General features: G+C 39.1%; 1 protein-coding gene across 1 annotated transcript in view; it reads left to right on the top strand.

The window, feature by feature from the left end:
• LOC120552070 (2-lysophosphatidate phosphatase PLPPR4) overlaps positions 1–15,709 on the top strand; it is a 43,311-nt gene that overhangs the window by 24,080 nt on the left and 3,522 nt on the right. The window contains exons 3-5 of the mRNA XM_039789734.1: positions 9,281–9,410; positions 10,066–10,261; positions 15,253–15,310. Of these exons, the coding sequence (XP_039645668.1) occupies positions 9,281–9,410; positions 10,066–10,261; positions 15,253–15,310 (384 nt within the window). The remainder of the gene's footprint in view (positions 1–9,280; positions 9,411–10,065; positions 10,262–15,252; positions 15,311–15,709) is intronic.

The following is a 15,709-nucleotide window of genomic DNA, read 5'->3' as shown; positions in this document are numbered from 1 at the left end:
TTAAGTTCAATTTTATCACTATAATAAAAACAGATCTAGAAATGATATGGTTTCTTATTTGCTCCTTAAATAGCAGTTATTTGTTTAATTAATACAAAGCAAACTGAACTGAAAAAACAAGTATTTTGTTTTACTTTTTTTTCATCCAGGTGGGGCTGAGGGGCTTGACCCCTGTTGATCTGTGTGTGTCATATCACCAACCCATGATAGCTAGAATTCACCCTGCTACTCCAGATCTACCTGCTGTATGTCTGGCTACAGACTACAACCATCTGCTCCAGATCTACCTGCTGTATGGCTGGCTACAGACTACAACCATCTGCTCCAGATCTACCTACTGTATGGCTGGCTACAGACTACAACCATCTGCAAGTTTTGTTTGTAGTGAACATCATCAACAGCTACACTTAAAGTCTCTTGGGTTCATATGGGACTTGGTTGTTCTCCATACTGCATCAAATACTATATTATTTTTTTGTGTTGTTATATTAGTACAGACAACAGTAAGTATCATTACTTAATCACAGTATATATTATTCTGGTGTACACTGTTGACTTGACTCCATGCTATTGACTATACTTTAGCTTGCCACCTCATAACTTTACCTTAATTGCTCTTGTATAGTTAATTTATCTTCTACTAGTTGTACATACCTCCTATTTAATTGAATTATTCTTAATTTGTGTTGCCATACCTGAATCATCCCTCTTGTGAACACTAGGCTTATCTTATCTTTATTCATAACCCTGCTCACAAACTCACCTGAACCTGGGTCATCTGTTTGCCAATATCAATGTTCCTGCTACAGTAAATCCTATAGGCACATTGTACTGCTTCACCGTAGTATGAACCATACACTTTTAAGGTTTTGTGTCAAATATTGTGCAATTTGTTATGAATTACTCATTGTTTTGACAAGGTAAATTAAAGCTATTTACCAAGTGTCAGCTCTGGTAAATTTAATTGTACTGTTTTTTTTATAAATGTTATGGAACATGAAAAACAATTTGCCTTGATCAGGGTTTTAATTTGTTGCAAATGTGAACATGGTTTTAATAATCTGTATCTTATTGCTCTGAAAAACTACAATGATTTAAGAAATATCAGTGATACTTATCAACATTTATTGAATTGATTGAATATATGGGCAGACATTACAGGCACCTATTCATGTCAACAGAGAAAACAATAATTTGTTCTCTCTTTTATCACTTTGATTATACGCTGATGGTGCAGAAAAGGGTGAAGTCCTTGTAGATCTCTGGCACTTTGAGGACAGACCGATCCAGGAACTCTCCACTGTTGTCTTTGTATAGTATGCTCCTATTAAAGACAGATTCATAGACATCAACACGTAATATATTAGGTGTACATAGCTTGCTTTAACATCATTACTATCTTACCTTACCTTCTCTGATTTGGTTTTGTGGACATCAGTAATTTTCTCTCCCAGGCCTGGTTGTGCACCCTGTGAATTTAAGCAAGAAACATAAGTGTATGTAACATGATTTTACTATTATATTATTATTATTTTTACAATTGCATTATTATCAGACTTGCCAACCTTCTTGGTTTGTGCTACTGCTGCCGGTCCTCTGCACACAGGTGAGTAATGTGCTGACTGGCACAGGTCCATGCACATAGTGCAGCTGTGATGCAGCTCAACAGGGGTACTTCAGTCACACCTGGAAGAAGAGAAACAAACTGTCAGGTTTACATGGACTTTCCGTTTGTTGTTTCCCATTCACATTCCCCAGCACTCACTCCCCTCATCCGCTCACAATCTCCTCAAGTACTGATTGCACACACCTGCACTTCATCACACCACATCATCAGATTCACACCTGCATCTCATCAATGTCCACCTACTTAAGCAGCACAGACACACTCACTCTTTGTCGGGTCTTACATACATGTCTTCATGACTCTCTGACACGCTATTCCAGCTCAATCCAAGTTTGCCGTACCTGTGCTTTGTCTCCTGTTGTCTGCCGCTGATCTACACCTGCCTGCTCAGCTACAAGATTCCTGCCTGTTGCTTCCTGTTCCTTGTTTGACTCTTTGTTAATTAAAGATCTACTCATCACTTCAGTCTGTCTCCTGGTCAGTCGTGACACAAACCAACAAAATACTTGTTCTTTCTGCTCAGTTTGCTTTGTATTAATTAAAAAAATTACATTTAAGTTGCAAATAAAGCATATCATCTCTAGATCTGTTTTATTAGTGGTGAAATTGTACTTAACAGACTGGGTCCGTGTACTTTCTCGTTCATTTGATTTTCATTTCATAAACAGGTATTAAAAAACAAATGGTTATTTGATTTTCGTTTTAAATCATGGGGATCAGACCTCCGGTGCTGGGTCTAATATTCTAATATTAGCTGCTGCAGCTAGCTAGCAGCTAGCTACCAGCCCTGTGAGCTTGGTCCCCGCGGTTCGCTCCCCGGTGCTGACTGACTCTGGTCCGTCTGCAGAGCTGCGTTACCAGCTCTAGCTGACCTGGGAATCTACCGCGTCGTGATTTATTCATATTTTATTTACTTTGCAGTGATATGCTATGCACTGATGTCAGGCAGGCTTGCTGCTGCTTTTAGTCTGAGCCTGTGAGATAACTAAACTTCCTTTGAATATAACGTGCATATAAATGAGACGGAATAAATAAAAGTCCCCGGAAATAAATATAAGTAAAACATATGTATTTAGGCTATTGAACTATAATGACTAATGCCTATATATGTATTGCCTCATTTATGTATTTCATGTTCCATTTCATAGCCATATTTATTATGTAAAGGGGGCAAAATGGATCAGTCGCTCAGGAAGTTATAGACTACAGTTTCCCTCAACAGCAGCCGGACATTCTAACGCTTAACGTGAAAAAGCTTAACGTGGTAACTTAATGTACCTAAACAATGATCAATCAGATATCAATCAGTTATCAGTCACATAACGTCCATAATAATTGGACTTTGGGTTAGATTTTTTTGACAGTTTTTAGTGGTTATGATGAGCAATATGAGAGAGAAATTTGGTAATCATTGATCATTGTTTGGGTACATTAAACCACGTCTATTTGTTTCTGGACATCAAGCTAGGCCATATGCTAGCTAGCTAGCTAGGTGCTTAAGTTATGTTACTCACCCTCGTAGTTGTGGACATAACTTCATACGTCCACTTCAAAGCTTTCTCCCGTTTCCTGACAGGTGCAGGTGAAAGTGCGTCGACCATTCTGTGCACATTGTTGACATATACTTATAATAAAGCTATAAACGGCGCGGGGATATATAAACTTGGTTACAGCCGGTTACAGTCAGGTTACAGTTGCCCTCAACAGACGTTCTAAAGTAAAGTGAACGCACCCTCAACGGGGTTGGGATCATCTCATTGGTCAACACTACAGCTGGCATTCTATTGGTTGTTGACTTTTGATAGGGTTATAACCATAGACAGTCTATGGTTATAACACAAAAAAATCCAAGCGCGCAGGAGAAATCCGAGAGCAGAAACTTTGCAAGTGAGCAGAATCAGCCTGAGTGCGAGAAGAAGGTTCAAAGCTGAGAGCAGGAAATCTGTCCAAACAACAACATATCTGAGTCCAAGCAGAAAGTTTGAGTGCAAGCAGAGCAAATCCAAGCGCGAGCACAAACTTTGAGCACAAGCAGGGCAAATCCAAGCGCGAGCAGTGACTATTTGAGTGTTAGAGCAAGGTTTTGAGGGAAATTATTACAAAATCTGAACGTAATATCAGTGAGAAATGCTCTCAAATTGAAAGAATGCGCTCTTGATTAAAGATAGGAATATAACTCCATACATTTTCAGTAATATTTTCCCTTGTAATTATGTATGGTTTGCAAAAATGGGAACTGCTGCATCCTTGTAGATGAGGGATGCAAAGTGTATGCGCGTTGTGCACACGCTACATTATGGCCAAGCATGCGCCCCTAAAATAGCATCTGAATAACGCGCTACTGACTTTAGACTAGCGCCACTGACTTTAGACCAGGTCAGTGGCGGAATTGTTTTCTGAAACTGCAAAATAGCACCAGGGAACGTTTGCGCCGGAACACGCCTCCTCTTTCCGCTGAACCGCCCCCCGGAGCGCAAATACATTCCCTAATTTACCGACGTGCGTCTGTGGAGGGAAAAGTCCGCTGTGCGTTGGGTGCAAAATAGGAATGATACATGCATCGGTGTACAAAGGCAATTGCGCTGAGTGCAAGACAAGGCCCTCAGTGTCATTTGTTTTTTGTCATGACAAGTTAGGGTTAGGGGTTAGGGTTAGGGTTCATGTGTCATGACAGTGTCATGTGTTCATGACAGTGTCATATGTTCATGACAGTGTCATGTCACTCTCATGTAGATGCCTTCAAGTAAAGTGTTACCAAAACATCAACTCTCTCAAATCATCAACTGTGCTCTCTTCCACACATTCACAATCACATTATCTTCCTACCATCCCCAACATCAAAAAAAGAAAGAAGAAGAAGAAGAAGAAGAAGAAGAAGAAGAAGAAGAAGAAGAAGAAGAAATAAAAAGCTCTAGCTCCCTGCTTAGCTCACAGAGATGCCAAACCCATTACCAGTCACCAGATTCATGGTATGTCCTGGCAGAAGAGACACCAAGAGCTAAACACACACTTGAGTGTCTTCCAAAACGCTCGCTATCTGAAGCCGAGACAGAGCTGTCTCAGCAACATGCTGAGGGAAAACTCCACTCTAACATCCATCTAAGCTGCCTCTAATATTAGTCAGACAGGCTTTTTTTGTATTAGATCTTTTTCACCCTCAGACATAAGTAGAATCAGACTCCTCATATCAGCTGATAACACATTCTTCCTGAGAGACTCGTGCAGCAGAAGAAGGCCCGAGGCGTTCCTGTCCTCATGTGCTGAACAGCGTTCGAGCACTTTGACTGTCACTGGATGTTAGAGCCGCCACCGCCGCCGCCCTCAAGGCTTATGGGAGAACGAGTTTGACTTCAGTTCAAGTTATTCTAACTCTGTGTATTTATGTTTTTTTTTTAAACTGCTGAAATAAAAAAGGCCCAAGTTGTCACTTTAACAGCGTTCAGTAAGTGACTGGAGGACTGAGCTTTTTAGTTTACGTTCTTCTAAAACTTTTGTATTATTTGTCAGTCCACACAATCCGCAAGGCAGACTACGTGTGATTGGCTGTTGAAATGTATCCTTCGCAAACCCACTCACTTTGTTGGACAATAAATGGACCTCGGGTGGTGTCATCACGTCACTATTAGAGAGAGAATGCAATTCAGATGTACTTTTTTTAAAAAGACTTTTAGGAAGTACAAACATAACTCAACTGCGCTTTATTTTTTGGAGCCATATATTCAAAAGAATTTCCCAAGAAATTTTTGTAATTGACTTCTGTAGGTCATTTGGTGCTGATCGTAGAGTGTTTTAGTCAGTCAGCAGTCAGCTGGACATGCACCAATGTGAAATGTTTCTTCAGGCAGACATCCAGTTCAGTGTATATGAGGAATAAAACATGAATCATAAATGAATATTTACTTGGTTCTTTTTAGGAAGCATCTAAGGAATTAGAATGATTTAAAAACGACGGACTTGTGGAATTAAGCTTTGCCCAAAATTCCACTTCTGTTTCAGGCATTGCAAGCCTTTGCTGAGTTAAATTCAACCCAAAAATTGGAGCAAGTATTTGGAATGATTGCAGTACTTTGTCACACAGGACACTGTGGAACTGTGGTGCTGGATTGATGTTTAGCCATGCACTCCAAGAAATAAATCCGTAAAACAACAGAAGAAGTTCTGGCAGCTCATTACCTGGACTTTATCCCTTAATTAAAAACAGAAACAGGAGAGTTTGGGTGTTATTATGGTCCAGATAGGGTTTTTTTTTTACACACAGTAACACACACTGACAGTTAAACAGTGAAAAATTCCAAATGTGATGGACTCTCAATAGCAATCCCTGGTAATTTCTGTAAATAAAACGAAAATAATCCGATTCCAAAAAGAGAAAACAGCTGTTTCTCCTTTGCAAGAGACGGATATGGTATACATTTCCCAGATAAGCCCTGATTTTATAGTGAGACTCAGAAGTACAGTGTGTCCGTTTCAGTATTATGCAGATCCCTCCTCTAAGGATTCCTAATCCATCTCTCTGGCCATCACTTGAGCTGCCTTCCCCTTTCTTCTCTCCATCCACGTGATGGGGGCCGAGGCACAAAGACCCAAAGCATGAGGAGACAGGATGTGATGTAAAGGTTGGGAAACAAGGCAAGGGGTGTAACGGGGCAGGGTTGTGTGAAGGGATGGGTCTCAAGACCCGGTTCTATTAAGGAGCCGGTTCCAAATAAAAACCTGGAAATGAATAAGGTCCGAGCTCATCGATACTGCTATGGAGACTAGTGGATCATATGACGTTGTGTCTAAAAATAGATACATGCACAAACCGGAACAATTGTTTACGAGTACAGTGTGTGCGTCAAAGTCAAAGTATCTGTATTAGTCTCCCCAAGGAGAAATTCGTTTTGGACACTGGGAGAAATTGCTGCAAGAGTTACACACAGAGACACACAACAAGCACAGGGTTAAAACAATTAAAAGAAGAAATGTACAGTAAACATTTGGGCTACTCAAAGAGCTGAAAACCATGGGTAAAGACTAGCTCCCCCCCCCCCACTGCAAATCATTCAAGGCATAGTCGGACTGGTTACGGAGAGCAGCGCTCTGTGGACCGCTTCATCAGCGACAGAGACAGAAGAAATCAGTCACAGACTCACAGTGTTTGGAATAAAAGCAATAATAGTTCCGGTAAGATTAAGAATTTGTCGTCTCGTCTTTCCACCAATTAACAGAAAAGTATTGATAATGGTATCGATAAAGACTCGGATCGTTAAGCATTCTCGAAAATGGTATCAACATCAATAAAAATTAACGACCTCTCATCCCTAGTTGTGCGGCAGGGCGAGTGATAACGAAACGTCACATTTGTGTGACGTCCCGTTGTGTTCTTTAACCCCCCAACATAGCACAAGTAGACTTTATAATTCACAGTTACTGTTTTCTGTCAGATCGTTTTTAGATCTTGTGTTTACGACCGCACGTAAAGGCAGCTTCATTTCACGGAGAGAGAGAGAGAGAGAGAGAGAGAGAGAGAGAGAGAGAAAGAGACAATATATTGACGAGTGAAACGTAGAGTGCTTTGTTGTTGCAGGAAACCTTAAGCTGTTAACACAACCTCCCGGGCAGTTCAGAGCTTGTGTTTGGTGTTTATAAGACGTTCTCGTGGCAGAGATAGAGGCAGTGATGTTTCCTGTTTCCTGTTTCCTGTACGGGACTCTCACACCGCTCAAAACACCCCGACAAGTCTGATCTCCGGTTACATGATTGGCCACCGCAGCGTGACGCGGGGTTTGCGTTTCTCCAAAAGTAAAGGCTGAATCTCATTTCTCTGTCTTACCCCTTCCCCTTCCCCCTACCTCTTCGTCTTACCCCTAGCCCTTGTCCCTCGAAACAGAGTGGTAAAGGGTAAGGGTGCCGCAGGCCCGCTGCGTTTTTTTTAGTGTCCCCCCCTGCTGCAAGCCCCGCCCCCGCAGCCTTAAAACACACCCCTTTTCAAAATGAATGGAGAGACCTGCTTGTCTGAACGCGGCCTAAACCCTACGGTGTGCTGTACAGGGCAAAGATTATTGAGACAACCCTTTATATTAGATTAGATTTAAGATTAGATTCAACTTTATTGTCATTGGGCAGAGTACAAATACAAAGACAACGAAATGCAGTTTGCGTCCAACCAGAAGTGCAATGAGATATACAAATTATAGACAGGGGGTGCATAGCCAGGACAAGAACTATATTGCAGTGTTATAAGAGCAGAATAAATATGGCTATGTAATATGAACAATGTATGAACAGCATGGATATATGTGCAATGTAGTAGCAGTGACATACTAGTAGTAAGAATAATATAGATATACTGTATACAGTGTATTAGCAGAATATATAATAAGAAAAACTGAATAGATACGGATATACTGAATAAACCATATAGACCGATATGTACAGTATGTACAGATATGTGCAATGTAGTAGCAGTGACATTATACTTGTAGTAAGAATAATATAGATATATATATATATGCATTGTATTAACAGAATATATAAAGAAAAACAGAATAAATATGGATATTCTGAATGAACCATATAGACAGATATGTACAGTATGAACAGCTATGTGCAGTGTGGTGACATTATAAGAATAGTAAGAATAAGCGTGTATGCAGGATGAATAGTATGAAGAGCAGTAGAATATGGTTATGTATAGGTATTATTGGATATTCTGTTGAACACCATATTTTTTTTAACATTTTTTACACTTTGAAAACTGAACTACACATTTTTGAATTCTATATCAAACTGTTCCACAAGTTAAACCCTTTTTACAAAACAAAGGCGTTTGATTTCAAAGGAAACAAAAGACATGAAAAAAATAATAATTCTAATTCAAAGGTTCACAGTGTGTTCAAATCATAACAGAAGTTATGTGTGTGGATTTAGAGGCTGATTGGTGTCATTGACATTCGTTAAGGTCTAAGATGTTGGGGGTAGGGGAATGGATTATTTACACTACCGTATTTTTTATCTTATCATAGTAGTTGCTTCTCTCTCCCCTCTATTCAACACTATGGACATGTGTGCACACATTTTTCTCCAGAGTCCTGTGGTTGGAGTTAGATGCTCTGCAGATAGCCAGGTATCCCACTGCAACGCCATCTGTCACTTGGCTTAAACCAGAGCTCAGAGAGCCATAGATAGGCCAAGCTGTGGGACTCCCCCCACATCACACAATTTAATTTATTACTCATAGTTCTATTATCTTTATTGTTAATATAATTGCCACTGTTCATCGTGTCATTCCATTACACCCACTGCTATAATTAGTATGAGTCATATTTGTTGTAGTTATTATTATTATATAGGCATTATACACTCCTTACATTATTATAGACTCCGGTTACGATTTGACAATATAAATAAATGTAATTGAATTGAATCAAACAGCCAAGCCCAGGCCAAAAATACAAATAACACACAAATGATCACACAAAACAACATACTAGCAAAAGGCCAAAGTGTATCCTGCCTCTCACCTCAGTGCATGCTGGAATAAGCTGCCCTGTGTGACCCTGCACAGGAAAAATCAGATATGGAAATATGTATGTAAAAAGATGAGGAGACATGTCTGCCTTTACACACACACACACACGCTAACCCGCGTGTTGTGTTTGGTGTTCACAGATAATGATTGGAGAGGCCATCTTGTTCTGCTGTCTGTCTCGGAGGAAGAGTGGCGGCGGGGTCGAGGCCAACATCAACGCCGCCGGCTGCAACTTCAACTCCTTCATACGCAGAGCGGTTCGCTTCGTTGGTACGCCAGGTTTTTGCTTTCTTTCTATACACTGGCCTGACAGTATGGGGGCTGAATGACGACAGATAGTTTATCCAACTTTTTCCCATGACTCACATTTAACAACATGTAGGCAAAGGATCTCTTTGTGTGTGTGTGTGTGTGTGTGTGTGTGTGTGTGCATGCGTGCGTTCGTGCATGCGTGCACGCAATATAGCCAACTAAAGCAGGGCTAAGTATGCTCTGCAGAGTGATAAACTACAGTATGTTCTACAGTTAATCGGCGCTGGTTGCTCTTCATAGTCGTATTACATTATTTGGTGATGCCAAATTTGCGAGCGAGCTTCCTTGTTTTCTTTCTGACATACTGTATCTGTACGCTGACTACAGAACAGAGAAAGTGATTTGGCACGCATAGTGGGACTAAGACATTTTTCTGATCCTTGAGTTAAAGTTAGTAAAGCTTTTGGTATTGCACTGCCAGGCTTTGATGGTGATGGCTAGAATAGCATGCATCTTTATTCAAGTGAATTACCGAGGAATCACCGTCATGCATGAATCATACATCAATAATAGCTTAATTCTTCGCATGATTCATGATGTTGAAGATACAGAAAAATGAAAGTTCATAGGGGAAAAAAAGCATATCGTCGCTCATCACATCCTCTGTCCTCAGGCGTTCACGCTTTCGGTCTTTGTGCCACGGCCCTCATCACTGACATCCTCCAACTGATGACGGGCTACCCGACACCCTACTTCCTCACCGTGTGCAAACCCAACTACACCACGCTCAACGTCAGCTGTGAGCAGAACCCCTACATCCTGGAGGACATCTGCTCGGGGGCCGACTCTGCAGCCATCATTCAGGGCAGGTAGGGAGACTCCTACTGACAGTCAGGGAGCCACACTGGTTGGGACGGTCCAATAAGGGCTGTAGTCAAGTCCACCTTTGTCCAGTCCAAGACTAGGACTAGTCGAGACCGAGTCAAGACCGAGTCCAAAAAGGTTGAAGTAGGGCTGGGCAATATATCAATATAAATCGATATCGTGATATGAGACTGGATATCGTCTAAGATTTTGGATATCGTAATATCCTAAAATGACATGTGTTGTCTTTTCCTGGTTTTAAAGGCTACATTACAGTAAAGTGATGTCATTTTCTGAATGTTTCCAGACTGTTCTAGCTGTTCTATTATTTGCCTTTACCCAATAAATCATTACATCCACATTATTGATGATTATTTATCACAAATCTCATTGTGTAAATATGATGTGAAAGCACCAATAGTCAACACTACAATATCGTCGCAATATCGAGGTATTTGGTCAAAAATATCTTAATATTTGATTTTCTCCATATCGCCCAGCCCTAGGTTCAAGTCCAAGTCGAGGCCGAGTCCAAAAGAGAGACAATCATGACTGAGACAGAAAAATGATTGATACTGGCGTATACCAGGCGACCATTGCCAATGCCTGTTCTAGATGGATTATGAATTAAACTAATAACTGCTTTCTGAACAAGCAAGCTTCATCAATGGGTTTGTTTTGAGGGAGAAAGTTACTTTTGAAAAAAGAATATAGTGCTGAATATTTGGCGAGACCAATGGCCGAGTCCAAGTCCGGACTCAAGGGTTAAGTTTGTATTTAAAAAAAAATTTTTTATTAATTTTTTGGTGTTTTTTGTTTTTTTTGTTTTTTAATTTTTATTTAATTTAAAAAAAAAAAAAAAAAAAAAAAAAAAAAAAAAAAAATTTTTAAAAAAATTTTTTATTTAAATATTTTTTTATTTATTAAAAAAAAAAAAAAAAAAAAAAAAAAAAAAAAAAAAAAAAAAAAAAAAAAAAAAAAAAAAAAAAAAAAAAAAAAAAAAAAAAAAAAAAAAAAAAAAAAAAAAAAAAAAAAAAAAAAAAAAAAAAAAAAAAAAAAAAAAAAAAAAAAAAAAAAAAAAAAAAAAAAAAAAAAAAAAAAAAAAAAAAAAAAAAAAAAAAAAAAAAAAAAAAATAATAACTAATTTTTAAAAAAAAAAAAAAAAAAAAAAATTTTTTTTTTTTTTTTTTATAAAAAAAAAAAAAAAAAAAAAAAAAAAAAAAAAAAAAAAAAAAAAAAAAAAAAAAAAAAAAAAAAAAAAAAAAAAAAAAAAAAAAAAAAAAAAAATATATTTAAAAAAAAAAAAAAAAAAAAAAAAAAAAAAAAAAAAAAAAAAAAAAAAAAAAAAAAAAAAAAAAAAAAAAATTTTTTTTTAAAAAAAAAAAAAAAAAAAATTTATTATAATATTAAAAAAAAAAAATAAAAAAAAAAAAAAAAAAAAAAAAATAAGGGCTTTAACAGAAGCACTTTACCTAAAGCACACTGTGATGCATTGCAAGCCCATTATGAGCAAAATAATATCAGACAAGAAAACAATTAATCTTTGGCAGACAGAGGTCTTTACTTGAAACACAGGCCTTTATTTGAAATGATTTCATTCTTTTTAATCAATCCAGTTTTATTTATTTATTATTATTATTATTATTAAGTTGTATTACACTGGCATGGGAATTGACAGAATAAGCTCTTTCAAAGTCTCCACTGCCAAAAAACTCTCCGTTTGATTAGTGATGTCACTGATCAAGTAAGCCAGCCCAGTTTATCATCTGTGCTGCCCATTGGTGCTGCCTGACGCAAGCACAGCCCGCCCGGTGGCTTGTTTGAATTTGGTTGACCAATCACAACAGAGTGGGCCAGCTGACCAATCAGAGCAGACTGGGCTTTTCAGGAAGGGGGGCCAAGAGATCAGACAGAGTGTTTCAGGCGGAGGCACTGCAGCAAAGGGCAGTATGGGAAACATAATATGTTTTTTTGAACATCAAAGCATGTAAAGCTATTCTAGTAGACCCCAAGAGTACAAGTGTTACACTGAAAAGGAGTGTAACAGGGGCTCTTTAAGTCATCAACACCGAGTGTATTTGTGTTTGCAGCCCTATCCGTTCTGAACCTGGGGATGAGGCTAAGTTTGACCCATGTAGTTTGGGCTGCAGACCATAGGTCTAAATATAACCCACTGCCCCAGGCATAGACACTGTCTTGTGGCAGCTTTAGCTTCAGTCTAGTGTGCAGAGCAGCATGACAAGCTGTTTTGCAGCAGGGGTTGGGCACCAGGGGTATTACTAACCTATTTTAACAGCAGAAGCTGAAGGATCTACTGACTCATAAAAAAACTAAAAAACGCCATAGTTAAGCGCTCCCTTGAGCGAGACAAAATAGTTAATTTCTCTAGAAGGAAATTTCTTGGAACCTTTTGAACTCAGGAACATTATCAGCTTTTTTTGGCCTTAAGAATTTAGTTTCTGAGCATACAGTTCCTGGAGCAAAAAGTCCCCACACAGGTCTTTCCGTTCATTTTGAATGGTGGTAGTGCGTTAAGGCTGCGGCAGGGTTTGACGGTGGGGGGGGGGGAATGCAACACCACGTCACGCTGCGGTAGCCAATCATGTAACCGGAGATCAGAATTGTCGTTGGGTTTTGAAACAGGAAACAGATCACTGCCTCTATCGCTGCCACAAGACTTTTAAAACACAAAATTTAAAAACGCACTGTGAACTGCCCGGGAGTTTGTGTAATAGCTGAATAATTCCTGCAACAACAAAGCACTCGCTATGTCTCGCTTAATACACATATTCATCGTTGCATAATACATACCTGCAAACTAGTCTTACTAGCTTTTCGGCGAAAATCGCCGTTTTTAATGGGAAAATGTCATCCACGTGAATTGTGTAGATCCAAAGAGTTTTTATTTTTTTTGGGGGGGGGGGGTTGTCCGATGTCCGAGACCCGGCACCTTAACGACCGTTATCTACCGGACCGAATAGCAAGGCGGATTTCGGTGCCTTATTTAGATCTCTCTGATGCTCCGGAAAGGGACGTTAGAGAGAACTAAAACATGGCCGCACGGGACGCTAGTTAACACTACACCTGACAGCAGGTAACGTTAGCCTACCGTTAGCTAGCAGCTGGAGTAAACACGGTTAAAATGCTGACAGCTAAACGGTGTAAAAGTGTGTCTGTATTTCACTGGAGAGGATTCTAACACCAGACTGTAGCTGCCGTTGTCGGAAAAACAATACAGATGTTGCGTTCACTTGAAACTCGCCTCACCAGCCTCGTGCGGCATTCAAAGTTATTGTAAAATACCCTTTTCCCATCCAGTGGTTGTTTTTGTTGTTAACAGGAATTTACTGGTGGAATAAGTTATTGTTATTACATTTTTAATAAATCATTTAATTTTGACCCTGTGGCCTTAGCAATAAACAAGCCGTTCTTTAATGTCGCCGACTGTCGTTTTGTGCTCCTTTTTTGTTTTTTTTAGATCAACTTTTTATTGTTTTATATTTTTGAACAGACAAATACAATTGAACAAGGTGCTCCTTTTTTAAATATATATACAGTATATATATATAAATAACAGTATAATTTTAGCAGCGGGAAAATGTCTGCCCTTTATTTTCTTCTCATGGGGGGGTCACCCTTTTCAGCCCTTCTGAGTTTGCAGGTATGATAATAATATATTGTGTTGGCTGTTTTAGTGCTAGAAGTAGGTCATTTCATTCAGAAGTAGTGCTATGAGTTTTGATATGTGACTGAAATGTTTATGAATCCACAGATGTTGTAAATGCTGGTTTAAGGAAGAGAGCACACACACACACACACTCAAAGAGCAGGCCTGCACCAAGACACATATATAAGCAAACATGCTGAGTCAGGAGTAAAGATGAGGGCTGGTTGGAGGATTGACTATCCAGAGTTGTCATACGTAGGTCATTGGGTTGGAGCTGGAGAAACTGGGCCACAGGTTCACTTTCATTATGTATCACAGAGTCCCGCTCCCACTGCAGTATATGGCCGCAGACATGTTAAGTTGGGTCTAGAACCTCAATTCCGTGACCATTCTCTGGCCAATATGTTTTGATGATTGATTAGACTGCTATGGACCTTTTTATAAAAAAATCAATCCCCCACGTCCCTCCCAAAAATTCAGGGATTTTTTGCTAGAGGGCCAAAGTTTCTGTCCCCCCACCATGAGGAATTCCAAGTAATGACAACAAAACTGTCGGCGCATCCACAAGATAGAAGCCTTGGAAAAAAAGATATCTCTTAGAAAACTGTTGTTTTTACTGTAAATATGGCAAATAGTTTCTCTACATGTGTTTTTCTTTATGAATGTTTTGCACACTAACACTTACAATGTATTTTAGATTTTGTGTCTACATTTGTGTATGCCCTTTTGTTGTGGGTTTTTATATAAGCCGTTACAGGTTTCTACCACATCCTCACGTGTGTTGTATTTCTTCAATGTAAGTTGTTTATGTTCTGTGAAACAAATAAACTAAACTAAAATGAAAAGTTAGCTTTTGAACCAGAGCACCTAGAATCATGTATGTATAATATATACACTTTTTTGTATAAGTCGACCAAAAGGAATCCAATTCTGACATCAGGTTCATTTTGAATTTGGCCCCTCCGCAAAAAATCCAGGAATTTTTGGGAGGGACCTCGGGGCTTATTTTATTTTTTTCATAAAAGGTCCATAGAAGTCAAATCAATAATCATAGCATCTTGGCCAGAAAATGGTCACGGAAATGATATTACAACAACAACTGTCTTTGTTAAATATTGTTATTGAAACATGAAAAGATGCATCTCATTTGGTCCAATCTTTCAACCCATAACAGAACGAAAGAAAGAAGTGTGTGTGTAGGGGGGTTTGAGGTATCTCATTATGCTTGTGTTTTGTTGACTGTGGTTAAACCCTCTCTCCGCCTCCTGTTGACTCATACACACATGTGAACGTTGGCTGAGTCTATTTCTGTTCTTTCACCTCTTGCAGAAAATCCTTCCCATCACAGCACGCTACCCTCGCGTCCTTTGCCGCTGTCTATGTTTCGGTGAGTAATAGTCTGAGCCCACGCAAACACTTAACCCTGCTCATCCTTCAGTGAAGCGCCTGAGATACAGTAGAAGCCGAGCACTGAGTGGTGGATGGTGGAATTAGCCAAGATTAACTTTTCAGCATGGCTCTTTCCTCCGCGCTATTTTTGCTTCACTGTGTCAAATCCACTCATCTCTAAAACGTCTACTTTTCAGGAGAAGTACAAAGACAGGGTGGGCCATCTGATCGATACAGATACCACAGCCTACGTTGGCAGCACGGCAAGACTCAAAAACAGCTTTTACCCGGCTGCTGTCAGACTCCTAAACTCACCTAAACACCACTAAAGTGTGCTTTACTATGCAAATGTGCAGTACTATTTATTAATTTACAAGTGCAATACATCAAATAGTCT

The sequence above is a fragment of the Perca fluviatilis genome, chromosome 22 (assembly GCF_010015445.1).
Source record: "Perca fluviatilis chromosome 22, GENO_Pfluv_1.0, whole genome shotgun sequence".
Classification (NCBI taxonomy): domain Eukaryota; kingdom Metazoa; phylum Chordata; class Actinopteri; order Perciformes; family Percidae; genus Perca; species Perca fluviatilis.
This window is presented reverse-complemented; position numbering and strand designations above follow the sequence as displayed.